Consider the following 18495-nt stretch of genomic DNA (forward strand, 5'->3'; position numbering starts at 1 on the left):
AGAGAGAGGGAAGGGGAGAGAGAGAGAGGGAGGGAGAGAGAGAGAGGGGGGGAAGTGGAGAGAGCGAGAGAGAGAGAGAGGGAAGGGGAGGCTGAGAGAGAGAGAAGGGGAGAGTGAGAGAGAGAGAGAGAGCGAAGGGGGAGAGAGAGAGAGAGAGAGCGCGAGAGAATGGAGAGAGAGAGAGAGAGAGTGGAGGAGAGAGTGAGAGAGAGGGAGAGTGCGCGAGGGAAGGGGAGAAGGAGTAGGTGAGGGAGAGTGAGGGGAGGTAGAGAGAGGGTGGGGAGAGGGAGTGTGCAAGGGAGAGTGTGGGGAGGTAGAGAGAGTGAGAGAGGGGAGAGGGACTGGGTGAGGGAGAGTGAGGGGAGGTAGAGAGAGTGAGCGAGGGGAGAGGGACTGGGCGGGGGAGAGTGAGGGGAGGTAGAGAAAGAGTGGAGGGAGTGAATGCAGGAGGGACGGAGTTGATAGTTCTCCCCCCAGTCGGCACGGAGTGAAACTGGACATCAGGCGAGGATTCCGTCTGCGAACTCAGGTCTCAGGACCCCCATTCTCACTCTCGATACAGAGATACTGGAGGCAGATTCCTACCTGTGAACTGTCCAGCAGAATGACATCAGGAAGAAACTGACCATCGTCAACAGGTAGGCGATCGGGGAATTGTAGCTGAATCCATAAACCTGCACACGACCCGGAGGATAGAACCCATAGAACAAATAGGAATGTTCCAGCAATCCCTGTGAGAGAGAGAGACGGACACCTTCATCACTCCCTCAGTACTGACCCTCTGACAGTGCGGCGCTCCCTCAGTACTGACCTTCTGACAGTGCGGCACTCTCTCAGTACTGACCCTCTGACAGTGCGGCACTCCCTCAGTACTGACCCTCTGACAGTGCAGCGCTCCCTCAGTACTGACCCTCTGACAGTGCAGCACTCCCTCAGTACTGACCCTCTGACAGTGCGGCACTCCCTCAGTACTGACCTTCTGACAGTGCGGCACTCCCTCAGTACTGACCCTCTGACAGTGCGGCTCTCCCTCAGTACTGACCCTCTGACAGTGCGGCACTCCCTCAGTACTGACCCTCTGACAGTGCGGCACTCCCTCAGTACTGACCCTCTGACAGTGCGGCACTCCCTCAGTACTGACCCTCTGACAGTGCGGCACTCCCTCAGTACTGACCCTCTGACCATGCGGCACTCCCTCAGTACTGACCCTCTGACAGTGCGGCACTCGCTCAGTACTGACCCTCTGACAGTGTGGCACTCCCTCAGTGCTGACCATCTGACAGTGCGGCACTCCCTCAGTACTGACCCTCTGACAGTGCGGCGCTCCCTCAGTACTGACCCTCTGATAGTGCGGCACTCCCTCAGTGCTGACCATCTGACAGTGCGGCACTCCCTCAGTACTGACCCTCTGACAGTGCAGCACTCCCTCAGTACTGACCCTCTGACAGTGCGGCACTCCCTCAGTACTGACCCTCTGACAGTGCGGCGCTCCCTCAGTACTGACCCTCTGACAGTGCGGCACTCCCTCAGTACTGACCCTCTGACAGTGCGGCACTCCCTCAGTACTGACCCTCTGACAGTGCGGCACTCCCTCAGTACTGACCCTCTGACAGTGCGGCACTCCCTCAGTACAGACCCTCTGACAGTGCAGCGCTCCCTCAGTACTGACCCTCTGACAGTGCAGCACTCCCTCAGTACTGACCCTCTGACAGTGCGGCACTCCCTCAGTACTGACCCTCTAACAGTGCGGCATTCGCTCAGTACTGACCCTCTGACAGTACGGCACTCCCTCAGTACTGACCCTCTGACAGTGCAGCACTCCCTCAGTACTGACCCTCTGACAGTGCAGCACTCCCTCAGTACTGATCCTCTGACAGTGCGGCACTCCCTCAGTACTGACCCTCTGACAGTGCGGCACTCCCTCAGTACTGACCCTCTGACAGTGCAGCACTCCCTCAGTACTGACCCTCTGACAGTGCGGCACTCCCTCAGTACTGACCCTCTGACAGTGCGGCACTCCCTCAGTACTGACCCTCTGACAGTGCGGCACTCCCTCAGTACAGACCCTCTGACAGTGCAGCACTCCCTCAGTACTGACCCTCTGACAGTGCGGCACTCCCTCAGTACTGACCCTCTGACAGTGCGGCACTCCCTCAGCACTGACCCTCTGACAGTGCAGCACTCCCTCAGTGCTGACCCTCTGACAGTGCGGCACTCCCTCAGTACTGACCCTCTGACAGTGCGGCACTCCCTCAGTACTGACCCTCTGACAGTGCGGCACTCCCTCAGTACAGACCCTCTGACAGTGCAGCACTCCCTCAGTACTGACCCTCTGACCATGCGGCACTCCCTCAGTGCTGACCATCTGACAGTGCGGGGCTCCCTCAGTACTGACACTCTGACAGTGCGGCGCTCCCTCAGTACTGACCCTATGACAGTGCAGCACTCCCTCAGTACTGACCCTCTGACAGTGCGGCACTCCCCCAGTACTGACCCTATGACAGTGCAGCACTCCCTCAGTACTGACCCTCTGACAGTGCGGCACTCCCTCAGTACTGACCCTCTGACAGTGCGGCACTCCCTCAGTACTGACCCTCTGACAGTGCAGCACTCCCTCAGCACTGACCCTCTGACAGTGCGGCGCTCCCTCAGTACTGACCCTCTGACAGTGCGGCATTCCCTCAGTACTGACCCTCTGACAGTGCGGCACTCCCTCAGTACTGACCCTCTGACTGTGCGGCACTCCCTCAGTACTGACCCTCTGACAGTGCGGCACTCCCTCAGTACTGACCCTCTGACAGTGCGGCACTCCCTCAGTACTGACCCTCTGACAGTGCGGCACTCCCTCAGTACTGACCCTCTGACAGTGCAGCACTCCCTCAGTACTGACCCTCTGACAGTGCGGCACTCGCTCAGTACTGACCCTCTGACAGTGCAGCACTCCCTCAGTACTGACCCTCTGACAGTGCGGCACTCCCTCAGTACTGACCCTCTGTCAGTGCGGCACTCCCTCAGTACTGACCCTCTGACAGTGCGGCACTCCCTCAGTACTGACCCTCTGACAGTGCGGCACTCCCTCAGTACTGACCCTCTGACCATGCGGCACTCCCTCAGTGCTGACCATCTGACAGTGCGGCACTCCCTCAGTACTGACCCTCTGACAGTGCGGCGCTCCCTCAGTACTGACCCTCTGATAGTGCGGCACTCCCTCAGTGCTGACCATCTGACAGTGCGGCACTCCCTCAGTACTGACCCTCTGACAGTGCAGCACTCCCTCAGTACTGACCCTCTGACAGTGCGGCACTCCCTCAGTACTGACCCTCTGACAGTGCGGCGCTCCCTCAGTACTGACCCTCTGACAGTGCGGCACTCCCTCAGTACTGACCCTCTGACAGTGCGGCACTCCCTCAGTACTGACCCTCTGACAGTGCGGCACTCCCTCAGTACTGACCCTCTGACAGTGCGGCACTCCCTCAGTACAGACCCTCTGACAGTGCAGCGCTCCCTCAGTACTGACCCTCTGACAGTGCAGCACTCCCTCAGTACTGACCCTCTGACAGTGCGGCACTCCCTCAGTACTGACCCTCTAACAGTGCGGCATTCGCTCAGTACTGACCCTCTGACAGTACGGCACTCCCTCAGTACTGACCCTCTGACAGTGCAGCACTCCCTCAGTACTGACCCTCTGACAGTGCAGCACTCCCTCAGTACTGATCCTCTGACAGTGCGGCACTCCCTCAGTACTGACCCTCTGACAGTGCGGCACTCCCTCAGTACTGACCCTCTGACAGTGCAGCACTCCCTCAGTACTGACCCTCTGACAGTGCGGCACTCCCTCAGTACTGACCCTCTGACAGTGCGGCACTCCCTCAGTACTGACCCTCTGACAGTGCGGCACTCCCTCAGTACAGACCCTCTGACAGTGCAGCACTCCCTCAGTACTGACCCTCTGACAGTGCGGCACTCCCTCAGTACTGACCCTCTGACAGTGCGGCACTCCCTCAGCACTGACCCTCTGACAGTGCAGCACTCCCTCAGTGCTGACCCTCTGACAGTGCGGCACTCCCTCAGTACTGACCCTCTGACAGTGCGGCACTCCCTCAGTACTGACCCTCTGACAGTGCGGCACTCCCTCAGTACAGACCCTCTGACAGTGCAGCACTCCCTCAGTACTGACCCTCTGACCATGCGGCACTCCCTCAGTGCTGACCATCTGACAGTGCGGGGCTCCCTCAGTACTGACACTCTGACAGTGCGGCGCTCCCTCAGTACTGACCCTATGACAGTGCAGCACTCCCTCAGTACTGACCCTCTGACAGTGCGGCACTCCCCCAGTACTGACCCTATGACAGTGCAGCACTCCCTCAGTACTGACCCTCTGACAGTGCGGCACTCCCTCAGTACTGACCCTCTGACAGTGCGGCACTCCCTCAGTACTGACCCTCTGACAGTGCAGCACTCCCTCAGCACTGACCCTCTGACAGTGCGGCGCTCCCTCAGTACTGACCCTCTGACAGTGCGGCATTCCCTCAGTACTGACCCTCTGACAGTGCGGCACTCCCTCAGTACTGACCCTCTGACTGTGCGGCACTCCCTCAGTACTGACCCTCTGACAGTGCGGCATTCCCTCAGCACTGACCCTCTGACAGTGCGGCACTCCCTCAGTACTGACCCTCTGACAGTGCGGCATTCCCTCAGTACTGACCCTCTGACAGTGCGGCACTCCCTCAGTACTGACCCTCTGACTGTGCGGCACTCCCTCAGTACTGACCCTCTGACAGTGCGGCACTCACTCAGTACTGACCCTCTGACAGTGCAGCACTCCCTCAGTACTGACCCTCTGACAGTGCGGCACTCCCTCAGTACTGACCCTCTGACAGTGCGGCACTCCCTCAGTACTGATCCTCTGACAGTGCGGCACTCCCTCAGTACTGACCCTCTGACAGTGCGGCACTCCCTCAGTACTGACCCTCTGACAGTGCGGCACTCCCTCAGTATTGACCCTCTGACAGTGCGGCACTCGCTCAGTACTGACCCTCTGACAGTGCGGCACTCCCTCAGTACTGACCCTCTGACAGTGCGGCACTCCCTCAGTACTGACCCTCTGACAGTGCGGCGCTCCCTCAGTACTGACCCTCTGACAGTGCGGCGCTCCCTCAGTACTGAACCTCTGACAGTGCGGAACTCCCTCAGTACTGACCCTCTGACAGTGCAGCACTCCCTCAGTACTGACCCTCTGACAGTGCGGCGCTCCCTCAGTACTGACCCTCTGACAGTGCAGCACTCCCTCAGTACTGACCCTCTGACAGTGCGGAACTCCCTCAGTACTGACCCTCTGACAGTGCAGCACTCCCTCAGTACTGACCCTCTGACAGTGCGGCACTCCCTCAGTACTGTCCCTCTGACAGTGCAGCACTCCCTCAGTACTGACCCTCTGACAGTGCGGGGCTCCCTCAGTACTGACACTCTGACAGTGCGGCACTCCCACAGTACTGTCCCTCTGACAGTGCGGCACTCCCTCAGTACTGACCCTCTGACAGTGCGACACTCCCTCAGTACTGACCCTCTGACAGTGCGGCACTCCCTCAGAACTGACCCTCTGACAGTGCGGCACTCCCTCAGTACTGACCCTCGGACAGTGCGGCATTCCCTCAGTACTGACCCTCTGACAGTGCGGCACTCCCTCAGTACTGACCCTCTGACAGTGCGGCACTCCCTCAGTACTGACCCTCTGACAGCGCGGGGCTCCCTCAGTACTGACCCTCTGACAGTGCGGCACTCCCTCAGTACTGACCCTCTGACAGTGCGGCACTCCCTCAGTACTGACCCTCTGACAGTGAGCCACTCCCTCAGTACTGACCCTCTGACAGTGCGGCACTCCCTCAGTACTGACCCTCTGACAGTGCAGCACTCCCTCAGTACTGACCCTCTGACAGTGCGGCGCTCCCTCAGTACTGACCCTCTGACAGTGCGGCGCTCCCTCAGTACTGACCCTCTGACAGTGCGGCACTCCCTCAGTACTGACCCTCTGACAGTGCGGCACTCCCTCAGTACTGACCCTCTGACAGTGCGGCTCTCTCTCAGTACTGACCCTCTGACAGTGCGGCACTCCCTCAGTACTGACCCTTTGACAGTGCGGCACTCCCTCAGTACTGATCCTCTGACAGTGCGGCACTCCCTCAGTACTGACCCTCTGACAGCAGCGGCGCTCCCTCAGTACTGACACTCTGACAGTGCGGCGCTCCCTCAGTACTGACCCTCTGACAGTGCGGCACTCCCTCAGTACTCACCGTTCCAGACAGAATATCCAACGCGTACTCGTAGAAGCTGACCAGTCCCTGGCGTGTGGGATCGTACTCTGTACAATTTCCACCCTGCGGAGGGGGGGCTGAAATTCAAATGACAAACATGTGTCGTGTGAGAGCACCTTTAAGAAATGGGTGTGTATAAAATAGCTGTAGTGGATGTACCTTTAAGAAGTGGGTGTTAATCAGTGATGTCGGAAAGTGGGTGGGGCTGGGCTGTCTGTCAGCTTCTTACTCTCGTTTTAGGCTATTTGCTTCAGGGTGTGTTTGGTTTCGTTGTAGATTTGGACAAGCTCGAAGAAGATGTGTATGAATCTCTGCGAGCTTAAGAATGTCCATTTGGTGATTTCAAAGTGGTAACTGCTCTCAGGCGAGAAGTTAAACCTGATGTCTTTCGGTAAAAAGGGTTCTTTTTGTCTTATGGATGTTGCAAGGAAAGATGAAGAGTTACTTATAGAGTATTGTATTCTTCGGGAGATTATTGGTGTGGATAGTTGTTTTCCGTGAGTTTAGAAAGTGTTAACTGGTTTCAAAAGGCACATTGTTTTAATTTGGAGGTACTGTGGATCTCTGTTACATCGCACCTGTGTCGAGTGGGCCGTGTGGTCCCCATACCACAATCTATTCAAAGTTGTGGGTCAGGTGAACTCCACGATACACTTTGGGGTTCTCTAAACCCTGGCCCGAAACGCAAGGGTCACCCAGGAGCGCAAACAGCCAATCGCGGGTGGACGGGAGCGGTGGAGGTGCCTCACCTGTGGTTGTCCATTGCGTCTCTCCCTTCAGCCGTTCGAAGGTGATGACAGGGATGACCACAAACGCAGCGATCAGGACAAACGTACAGATGTTGAGCAACACCAGGAAGCGCAGGAAACTGAAGTACGAACCGATGCCCGTCCCAAAGTGCCCTGGAGAAGGAGAGCGAGAGTCAGCGTGGAGGCGACACAGTGAGTGATCCTCACCCTGAATAAACAGTGACTCTGTACAGTTACACAGTGAGTGATCCTCACCCTGCTGAATAAACAGTGTTTCTGTACAGTTACACAGTGAGTGATCCTCACCCTGCTGAATAAACAGTGACTCTGTACAGTTACACAGTGAGTGATCCTCACCCTGAATAAACAGTGACTCTGTACAGTTACACAGTGAGTGATCCTCACCCTGCTGAATAAACAGTGACTCTGTACAGTTACACAGTGAGTGATCCTCACCCTGCTGAATAAACAGTGTTTCTGTACAGTTACACAGTGAGTGATCCTCACCCTGCTGAATAAACAGTGACTCTGTACAGTTACACAGTGAGTGATCCTCACCCTGAATAAACAGTGACTCTGTACAGTTACACAGTGAGTGATCCTCACCCTGCTGAATAAACAGTGACTCTGTACAGTTACACAGTGAGTGATCCTCACCCTGCTGAATAAACAGTGACTCTGTACAGTTACACAGTGAGTGATCCTCACCCTGCTGAATAAACAGTGACTCTGTACAGTTACACAGTGAGTGATCCTCACCCTGCTGAATAAACAGTGACTCTGTACAGTTACACAGTGAGTGATCCTCACCCTGCTGAATAAACAGTGACTCTGTACAGTTACACAGTGTGTGACCCTCACCCTGAATAAACAGTGACTCTGTACAGTTACACAGTGAGTGATCCTCACCCTGAATAAACAGTGACTCTGTACAGTTACACAGTGAGTGATCCTCACCCTGCTGAATAAACAGTGACTCTGTACAGTTACACAGTGAGTGATCCTCACCCTGCTGAATAAACAGTGACTCTGTACAGTTACACAGTGAGTGATCCTCACCCTGCTGAATAAACAGTGACTCTGTACAGTTACACAGTGAGTGATCCTCACCCTGAATAAACAGTGACTCTGTACAGTTACACAGTGAGTGATCCTCACCCTGAATAAACAGTGAATCTGTACAGTTACACAGTGGGTGATCCTCACCCTGAATAAACAGTGTCTCTGTACAGTTACACAGTGAGTGATCCTCACCCTGCTGAATAAACAGTGACTCTGTACAGTTACACAGTGAGTGATCCTCACCCTGCTGAATAAACAGTGACTCTGTACAGTTACACAGTGTGTGACCCTCACCCTGAATAAACAGTGACTCTGTACAGTTACACAGTGAGTGATCCTCACCCTGAATAAACAGTGACTCTGTACAGTTACACAGTGAGTGATCCTCACCCTGCTGAATAAACAGTGACTCTGTACAGTTACACAGTGAGTGATCCTCACCCTGCTGAATAAACAGTGACTCTGTACAGTTACACAGTGAGTGACCCTCACCCTGCTCAATAAACATTGACTCTGTACAGTTACACAGTGAGTGATCCTCACCCTGCTGAATAAACAGTGACTCTGTACAGTTACACAGTGAGTGATCCTCACCCTGCTGAATAAACAGTGACTCTGTACAGTTACACAGTGAGTGATCCTCACCCTGCTGAATAAACAGAGACTCTGTACAGTTACACAGTGAGTGATCCTCACCCTGCTGAATAAACAGTGACTCTGTACAGTTCCACAGTGAGTGATCCTCTCCCTGCTGAATAAACAGTGACTCTGTACAGTTACACAGTGAGTGATCCTCACCCTGCTGAATAAACAGTGTCTCTGTACAGTTACACAGTGAGTGATCCTCACCCTGAATAAACAGTGTCTCTGTACAGTTACACAGTGAGTGATCCTCACCCTGCTGAATAAACAGTGACTCTGTACAGTTACACAGTGAGTGATCCTCACCCTGCTGAATAAACAGTGACTCTGTACAGTTACACAGTGAGTGATCCTCACCCTGCTGAATAAACAGTGACTCTGTACAGTTACACAGTGAGTGATCCTCACCCTGAATAAACAGTGACTCTGTACAGTTACACAGTGAGTGATCCTCACCCTGAATAAACAGTGACTCTGTACAGTTACACAGTGAGTGATACTCACCCTGCTGAATAAACAGTGACTCTGTACAGTTACACAGTGAGTGATCCTCACCCTGAATAAACAGTGACTCTGTACAGTTACGCAGTGAAAGATCCTCACCCTGCTGAATAAACAGTGACTCTGTACAGTTACACAGTGAGTGACCCTCACCCTGAATAAACAGTGACTCTGTACAGTTACACAGTGAGTGACCCTCACCCTGAATAAACAGTGACTCTGTACAGTTACACAGTGAGTGATCCTCACCCTGCTGAATAAACAGTGACTCTGTAGTTACACAGTGAGTGATCCTCACCCTGCTGAATAAACCGTGACTCTGTACAGTTACACAGTGAGTGATCCTCACCCTGAATAAACAGTGACTCTGTACAGTTACACAGTGAGTGATCCTCACCCTGAATAAACAGTGACTCTGTACAGTTACACAGTGAGTGATACTCACCCTGCTGAATAAACAGTGACTCTGTACAGTTACACAGTGAGTGATCCTCGCCCTGCTGAATAAACAGTGACTCTGTACAGTTACACAGTGAGTGATCCTCACCCTGAATAAGCAGTGACTCTGTACAGTTACACAGTGAGTGATCCTCACCCTGAATAAACAGTGACTCTGTACAGTTACACAGTGAGTGATACTCACCCTGCTGAATAAACAGTGACTCTGTACAGTTACACAGTGAGTGATCCTCACCCTGCTGAATAAACAGTGACTCTGTACAGTTACACAGTGAGTGACCCTCACCCTGAATAAACAGTGACTCTGTACAGTTACACAGTGAGTGATCCTCACCCTGCTGAATAAACAGTGACTCTGTACAGTTACACAGTGAGTGATCCTCACCCTGCTGAATAAACAGTGACTCTGTACAGTTACACAGTGAGTGATCCTCACCCTGAATAAACAGTGACTCTGTACAGTTACACAGTGAGTGATCCTCACCCTGAATAAACAGTGACTCTGTACAGTTACACAGTGAGTGACCCTCACCCTGCTGAATAAACAGTGACTCTGTACAGTTACAGTGAGTGATCCTCACCCTGAATAAATAGTAACTCTGTATAGTTACACAGTGAGTGATCCTCACCCTGCTGAATAAACAGTGACTCTGTACAGTTACACAGTGAGTGATCCTCACACTGCTGAATAAACAGTGACTCTGTACAGTTACACAGTGAGTGATCCTCACCCTGAATAAACAGTGACTCTGTACAGTTACACAGTGAGTGATCCTCACCCTGCTGAATAAACAGTGACTCTGTACAGTTACACAGTGAGTGATCCTCACCCTGCTGAATAAACAGTGACTCTGTACAGTTAAACAGTGAGTGATCCTCACCCTGAATAAACAGTGACTCTGTACAGTTACACAGTGAGTGATCCTCACCCTGCTGAATAAACAGTGACTCTGTACAGTTACACAGTGAGTGATCCTCGCCCTGAATAAACAGTGACTCTGTACAGTTACACAGTGAGTGATCCTCACCCTGAATAAACAGTGACTCTGTACAGTTACACAGTGAGTGATCCTCACCCTGCTGAATAAACAGTGACTCTGTACAGTTACACAGTGAGTGATCCTCGCCCTGAATAAACAGTGACTCTGTACAGTTACACAGTGAGTGATCCTCACCCTGCTGAGTAAACAGTGACTCTGTACAGTTACACAGTGAGTGATCCTCGCCCTGAATAAACAGTGACTCTGTACAGTTACACAGTGAGTGATCCTCACCCTGAATAAACAGTGACTCTGTACAGTTACACAGTGAGTGATCCTCACCCTGAATAAACAGTGACTCGGTACAGTTACACAGTGAGTGATCCTCACCCTGCTGAATAAACAGTGACTCTGTACAGTTACACAGTGAGTGACCCTCACCCTGCTGAATAAACAGTGACTCTGTACAGTTACACAGTGAGTGATCCTCACTCTGAATAAACAGTGACTCTGTACAGTTACACAGTGAGTGACCCTCACCCTGCTGAATAAACAGTGACTCTGTACAGTTACACAGTGAGTGATCCTCACCCTGAATAAACAGTTACTCTGTACAGTTACACAGTGAGTGATCCTCACCCTGCTGAATAAACAGTGACTATGCACAGTTACACAGTGAGTGATCCTCACCCTGAATAAACAGTGACTCTGTACAGTTACGCAGTGAGTGATCCTCACCCTGCTGAATAAACAGTGACTCTGTACAGTTACACAGTGAGTGATCCTCACCCTGCTGAATAAACAGTGACTCTGTACAGTTACACAGTGAGTGATCCTCACCCTGCTGAATAAACAGTGACTCTGTACAGTTACACAGTGAGTGATCCTCACCCTGAATAAACAGTGACTCTGTACAGTTACACAGTGAGTGATCCTCACCCTGCTGAATAAACAGTGACTCTGTACAGTTACACAGTGAGTGATCGTCACCCTGCTGAATAAACAGTGACTCTGTACAGTTACACAGTGAGTGATCCTCACCCTGAATAAACAGTGACTCTGTACAGTTACACAGTGAGTGATCCTCACCCTGCTGAATAAACAGTGACTCTGTACAGTTACACAGTGAGTGATCCTCACCCTGCTGAATAAACAGTGACTCTGCACAGTCACACAGTGAGTGATCCTCACCCTGCTGAATAAACAGTGACTCTGTACAGTTACACAGTGAGTGACCCTCACCCTGAATAAACAGTGACTCAGTACAGTTACACAGTGAGTGACCCTCACCCTGAATAAACAGTGACTCTGTACAGTTACACAGTGAGTGATCCTCACCCTGAATAAACAGTGACTCTGTACAGTTACACAGTGAGTGATCCTCACCCTGCTGAATAAACAGTGACTCTGTACAGTTACACAGTGAGTGATCCTCACCCTGAATAAACAGTGACTCTGTACAGTTACACAGTGAGTGATCCTCACCCTGCTGAATAAACAGTGACTCTGTACAGTTACACAGTGAGTGATCCTCACCCTGCTGAATAAACAGTGACTCTGTACAGTTACACAGTGAGTGATCCTCACACTGAATAAATAGTGACTCTGTACAGTTACACAGTGAGTGATCCTCACCCTGCTGAATAAACAGTGACTCTGTACAGTTACACAGTGAGTGATCCTCACCCTGCTGAATAAACAGTGACTCTGTACAGTTACACAGTGAGTGATCCTCACCCTGAATAAACAGTGACTCTGTACAGTTACACAGTGAGTGATCCTCACCCTGAATAAACAGTGACTCTGTACAGTTCCACAGTGAGTGATCCTCACCCTGAATAAACAGTGACTCAGTACAGTTACACAGTGAGTGACCCTCACCCTGAATAAACAGTGACTCTGTACAGTTACACAGTGAGTGATCCTCACCCTGAATAAACAGTGACTCTGTACAGTTACACAGTGAGTGATCCTCACCCTGAATAAACAGTGACTCTGTACAGTTACACAGTGAGTGATCCTCACCCTGCTGAATAAACAGTGACTCTGTACAGTTACACAGTGAGTGACCCTCCCCCTGAATAAACAGTGACTCTGTACAGTTACACAGTGAGTGATCCTCACCCTGCTGAATAAACAGTGACTCTGTACAGTTACACAGTGAGTGATCCTCACCCTGCTGAATAAACAGTGACTCTGTACAGTTACACAGTGAGTGATCCTCACCCTGAATAAACAGTGACTCTGTACAGTTACACAGTGAGTGATACTCACCCTGAATAAACAGTGACTCTGTACAGTTACACAGTGAGTGATCCTCACCCTGAATAAACAGTGACTCTGTACAGTTACACAGTGAGTGATACTCACCCTGAATAAACAGTGACTCTGTACAGTTACACAGTGAGTGATCCTCACCGTGAATAAACAGTGACTCTGTACAGTCACACAGTGAGTGATCCTCACCCTGCTGAATAAACAGTGACTCTGTACAGTTACACAGTGAGTGATCCTCACCCTGAATAAACAGTGACTCTGTACAGTTACACAGTGAGTGATCGTCACCCTGCTGAATAAACAGTGACTCTATACAGTTACACAGTGAGTGATCCTCACGCTGCTGAATAAACAGTGACTCTGTACAGTTACACAGTGAGTGATCCTCACCCTGAATAAACAGTGACTCTGTACAGTTACACAGTGAGTGATCCTCACCCTGAATAAACAGTGACTCTGTACAGTTACAGTGAGTGATCCTCACCCTGCTGAATAAACAGTGACTCTGTACAGTTACACAGTGAGTGATCCTCACCCTGCTGAATAAACAGTGACTCTGTACAGTTACACAGTGAGTGATCCTCACCCTGAATAAACAGTGACTCTGTACAGTTACACAGTGAGTGACCCTCCCCCTGAATAAACAGTGACTCTGTACAGTTACACAGTGAGTGATCGTCACCCTGCTGAATAAACAGTGACTCTGTACAGTTACACAGTGAGTGATCCTCACCCTGCTGAATAAACAGTGACTCTGTACAGTTACACAGTGAGTGATCCTCACCCTGCTGAATAAACAGTGACTCTGTACAGTTACACAGTGAGTGACCCTCCCCCTGAATAAACAGTGACTCTGTACAGTTACACAGTGAGTGATCGTCACCCTGCTGAATAAACAGTGACTCTGTACAGTTACACAGTGAGTGATCCTCACCCTGCTGAATAAACAGTGACTCTGTACAGTTACACAGTGAGTGACCCTCACCCTGCTGAATAAACAGTGACTCTGTACAGTTACACAGTGAGTGATCCTCACCCTGCTGAATAAACAGTGACTCTGTACAGTTACACAGTGAGTGATCCTCACCCTGAATAAACAGTGACTCTGTACAGTTACACAGTGAGTGATCCTCACCCTGAATAAACAGTGACTCTGTACAGTTACAGAGAGTGACCCTCACCCTGCTGAATAAACAGTGACTCTGTACAGTTACACAGTGAGTGATCCTCACCCTGCTGAATAAACAGTGACTCTGTACAGTTACACAGTGAGTGATCCTCACCCTGAATAAACAGTGACTCTGTACAGTTACACAGTGTGTGACCCTCACCCTGAATAAACAGTGACTCTGTACAGTTACACAGTGAGTGACCCTCACCCTGAATAAACAGTGACTCTGTACAGTTCCACAGTGAGTGATCCTCACACTGCTGAATAAACAGTGACTCTGTACAGTTACACAGTGAGTGACCCTCACCCTGCTGAATAAACAGTGACTCTGTACAGTTACACAGTGAGTGATCCTCACCCTGCTGAATAAACAGTGACTCTGTACAGTTACACAGTGAGTGATCCTCACACTGCTGAATAAACAGTGACTCTGTACAGTTACACAGTGAGTGACCCTCACCCTGCTGAATAAACAGTGACTCTGTACAGTTACACAGTGAGTGATCCTCACCCTGAATAAATAGTGACTCTGTACAGTTACACAGTGAGTGATCCTCACCCTGCTGAATAAACAGTGACTCTGTACAGTTACACAGTGAGTGATCCTCACCCTGAATAAACAGTGACTCTGTACAGTTACACAGTGAGTGATCCTCACCCTGAATAAACAGTGACTCTGTACAGTTACACAGTGAGTGATCCTCACCCTGCTGAATAAACAGTGACTCTGTACAGTTACACAGTGAGTGACCCTCACCCTGCTGAATAAACAGTGACTCTGTACAGTTACACAGTGAGTGATCCTCACCCTGCTGAATAAACAGTGACTCTGTACAGTTACACAGTGTGTGACCCTCACCCTGCTGAATAAACAGTGACTCTGTACAGTTACACAGTGTGTGACCCTCACCCTGAATAAACAGTGACTCTGTACAGTTACACAGTGAGTGATCCTCACCCTGAATAAACAGTGACTCTGTACAGTTACACAGTGAGTGATCCTCACCCTGCTGAATAAACAGTGACTCTGTACAGTTACACAGTGTGTGACCCTCACCCTGAATAAACAGTGACTCTGTACAGTTACACAGTGAGTGATCCTCACCCTGAATAAACAGTGACTCTGTACAGTTACACAGTGAGTGATCCTCACACTGCTGAATAAACAGTGACTCTGTACAGTTCCACAGTGAGTGATCCTCACCCTGAATAAACAGTGACTCTGTACAATTACACAGTGAGTGACCCTCACCCTGAATAAACAGTGACTCTGTACAGTTACACAGTGAGTGATCCTCACGCTGCTGAATAAACAGTGACTCTGTACAGTTACACAGTGAGTGATCCTCACCCTGCTGAATACACAGTGACTCTGTACAGTTACACAGTGAGTGATCCTCACCCTGAATAAACAGTGACTCTGTACAGTTACACAGTGAGTGATCCTCACCCTGAATAAACAGTGACTCTGTACAGTTACACAGTGAGTGATCCTCACCCTGAATAAACAGTGACTCTGTACAGTTACACAGTGAGTGATGCTCACCCTGCTGAATAAACAGTGACTCTGTACAGTTACACAGTGAGTGATCCTCACCATGAATAAACAGTGACTCTGTACAGTTACACAGTGAGTGATCCTCACCCTGCTGAATAAACAGTGACTCTGTACAGTTACACAGTGAGTGACCCTCACCCTGAATAAACAGTGACTCTGTACAGTTACACAGTGAGTGATCCTCACACTGCTGAATAAACAGTGACTCTGTACAGTTACACAGTGAGTGATCCTCACCCTGAATAAACAGTGACTCTGTACAGTTACACAGTGAGTGACCCTCACCCTGAATAAACAGTGACTCTGTACAGTTACACAGTGAGTGATCCTCACCCTGCTGAATAAACAGTGACTCTGTACAGTTACACAGTGAGTGACCCTCACCCTGAATAAACAGTGACTCTGTACAGTTACACAGTGAGTGATCCTCACCCTGCTGAATAAACAGTGACTCTGTACAGTTACACAGTGAGTGATCCTCACCCTGCTGAATAAACAGTGACTCTGTACAGTTACACAGTGAGTGATCCTCACCCTGCTGAATAAACAGTGACTCTGTACAGTGACACAATGAGTGATCCTCACCCTGCTGAATAAACAGTGACTCTGTACAGTTACACAGTGAGTGATCCTCACCCTGAATAAACAGTGACTCTGTACAGTTACACAGTGAGTGATCCTCACCCTGAATAAACAGTGACTCTGTCCAGTTACATAGTGAGTGATCCTCACTCTGCTGAATAAACAGTGACTCTGTACAGTTACACAGTGAGTGATCCTCACCCTGCTGAATAAACAGTGACTCTGTACAGTTACACAGTGAGTGATCCTCACCCTGAATAAACAGTGACTCTGTACAGTTACACAGTGAGTGATCCTCACCCTGAATAAACAGTGACTCTGTACAGTTATACAGTGAGTGATCCTCACCCTGAATAAACAGTGACTCTGTACAGTTACACAGTGAGTGATCCTCACCCTGCTGAATAAACAGTGACTCTGTACAGTTACACAGTGAGTGATCCTCACCCTGAATAAACAGTGACTCTGTACAGCTACACAGTGAGTGATCCTTACCCTGCTGAATAAACAATGACTCTGTACAGTTACAAAGTGAGTGATCCTCACCCTGAATTAACAGTGACTCAGTACAGTTACACAGTGAGTGACCCTCACCCTGAATAAACAGTGACTCTGTACAGTTACACAGTGAGTGATCCTCACCCTGAATAAACAGTGACTCTGTACAGTTACACAGTGAGTGATCCTCACCCTGCTGAATAAACAGTGACTCTGTACAGTTACACAGTGAGTGATCCTCACCCTGAATAAACAGTGACTCTGTACAGTTACACAGTGAGTGATCCTCACCCTGCTGAATAAACAGTGACTCTGTACAGTTACACAGTGAGTGATCCTCACCCTGAATAAACAGTGACTCTGTACAGTTCCACAGTGAGTGATCCTCACCCTGAATAAACAGTGACTCAGTACAGTTACACAGTGAGTGACCCTCACCCTGAATAAACAGTGACTCTGTACAGTTACACAGTGAGTGATCCTCACCCTGAATAAACAGTGACTCTGTACAGTTACACAGTGAGTGATCCTCACCCTGAATAAACAGTGATTCTGTACAGTTACACAGTGAGTGACCCTCACCCTGAATAAACAGTGACTCTGTACAGTTCCACAGTGAGTGATCCTCACCCTGAATAAACAGTGACTCTGTACAGTTACACAGTGAGTGATCCTCACCCTGAATAAACAGTGATTCTGTACAGTTACACAGTGAGTGATCCTCACCCTGAATAAACAGTGACTCTGTACAGTTCCACAGTGAGTGATCCTCACCCTGAATAAACAGTGACTCAGTACAGTTACACAGTGAGTGACCCTCACCCTGAATAAACAGTGACTCTGTACAGTTACACAGTGAGTGATCCTCACCCTGAATAAACAGTGACTCTGTACAGTTACACAGTGAGTGATCCTCACCCTGAATAAACAGTGACTCAGTACAGTTACACAGTGAGTGACCCTCACCCTGAATAAACAGTGACTCTGTACAGTTACACAGTGAGTGATCCTCACCCTGAATAAACAGTGACTCTGTACAGTTACACAGTGAGTGATCCTCACCCTGAATAAACAGTGACTCTGTACAGTTACACAGTGAGTGATCCTCACCCTGCTGAATAAACAGTGACTCTGTACAGTTACACAGTGAGTGACCCTCCCCCTGAATAAACAGTGACTCTGTACAGTTACACAGTGAGTGATCCTCACCCTGCTGAATAAACAGTGACTCTGTACAGTTACACAGTGAGTGATCCTCACCCTGCTGAATAAACAGTGACTCTGTACAGTTACACAGTGAGTGATCCTCACCCTGAATAAACAGTGACTCTGTACAGTTACACAGTGAGTGACCCTCACCCTGCAGAATAAACAGTGACTCTGTACAGTTACACAGTGAGTGATCCTCACCCTGAATAAACAGTGACTCTGTACAGTTACACAGTGAGTGATACTCACCCTGAATAAACAGTGACACTGTACAGTTACACAGTGAGTGATCCTCACCCTGCTGAATAAACAGCGACTCTGTACAGTTACACAGTGAGTGATCCTCACCCTGAATAAATAGTGACTCTGTACAGTTACACAGTGAGTGATCCTCACCCTGAATAAACAGTGACTCTGTACAGTTACACAGTGAGTGACCCTCACCCTGCAGAATAAACAGTGACTCTGTACAGTTACACAGTGAGTGATCCTCACC

At 49.9% G+C, this 18495-nt stretch overlaps 1 protein-coding gene across 1 annotated transcript in view; it reads right to left on the minus strand.

Annotated features, from left to right (window-relative positions):
* Positions 1-585: 585 nt before the first annotated feature.
* The window catches only part of LOC140406570 (transmembrane channel-like protein 7), a gene marked incomplete at its 3' end in the record, with an annotated part of 34082 nt that continues 16172 nt past the window's right edge, over positions 586-18495 (minus strand). Inside the window, exons 3-5 of the mRNA XM_072494570.1 lie at positions 7061-7213; positions 6291-6388; positions 586-731 (exon numbers count right to left, since the gene is read on the minus strand). Coding sequence (XP_072350671.1) covers positions 586-731; positions 6291-6388; positions 7061-7213 — 397 coding nt within the window. The remainder of the gene's footprint in view (positions 732-6290; positions 6389-7060; positions 7214-18495) is intronic.

Source organism: Scyliorhinus torazame, unplaced genomic scaffold (genome assembly GCF_047496885.1).
Source record: "Scyliorhinus torazame isolate Kashiwa2021f unplaced genomic scaffold, sScyTor2.1 scaffold_649, whole genome shotgun sequence".
Taxonomy (NCBI): Eukaryota; Metazoa; Chordata; class Chondrichthyes; order Carcharhiniformes; family Scyliorhinidae; genus Scyliorhinus; species Scyliorhinus torazame.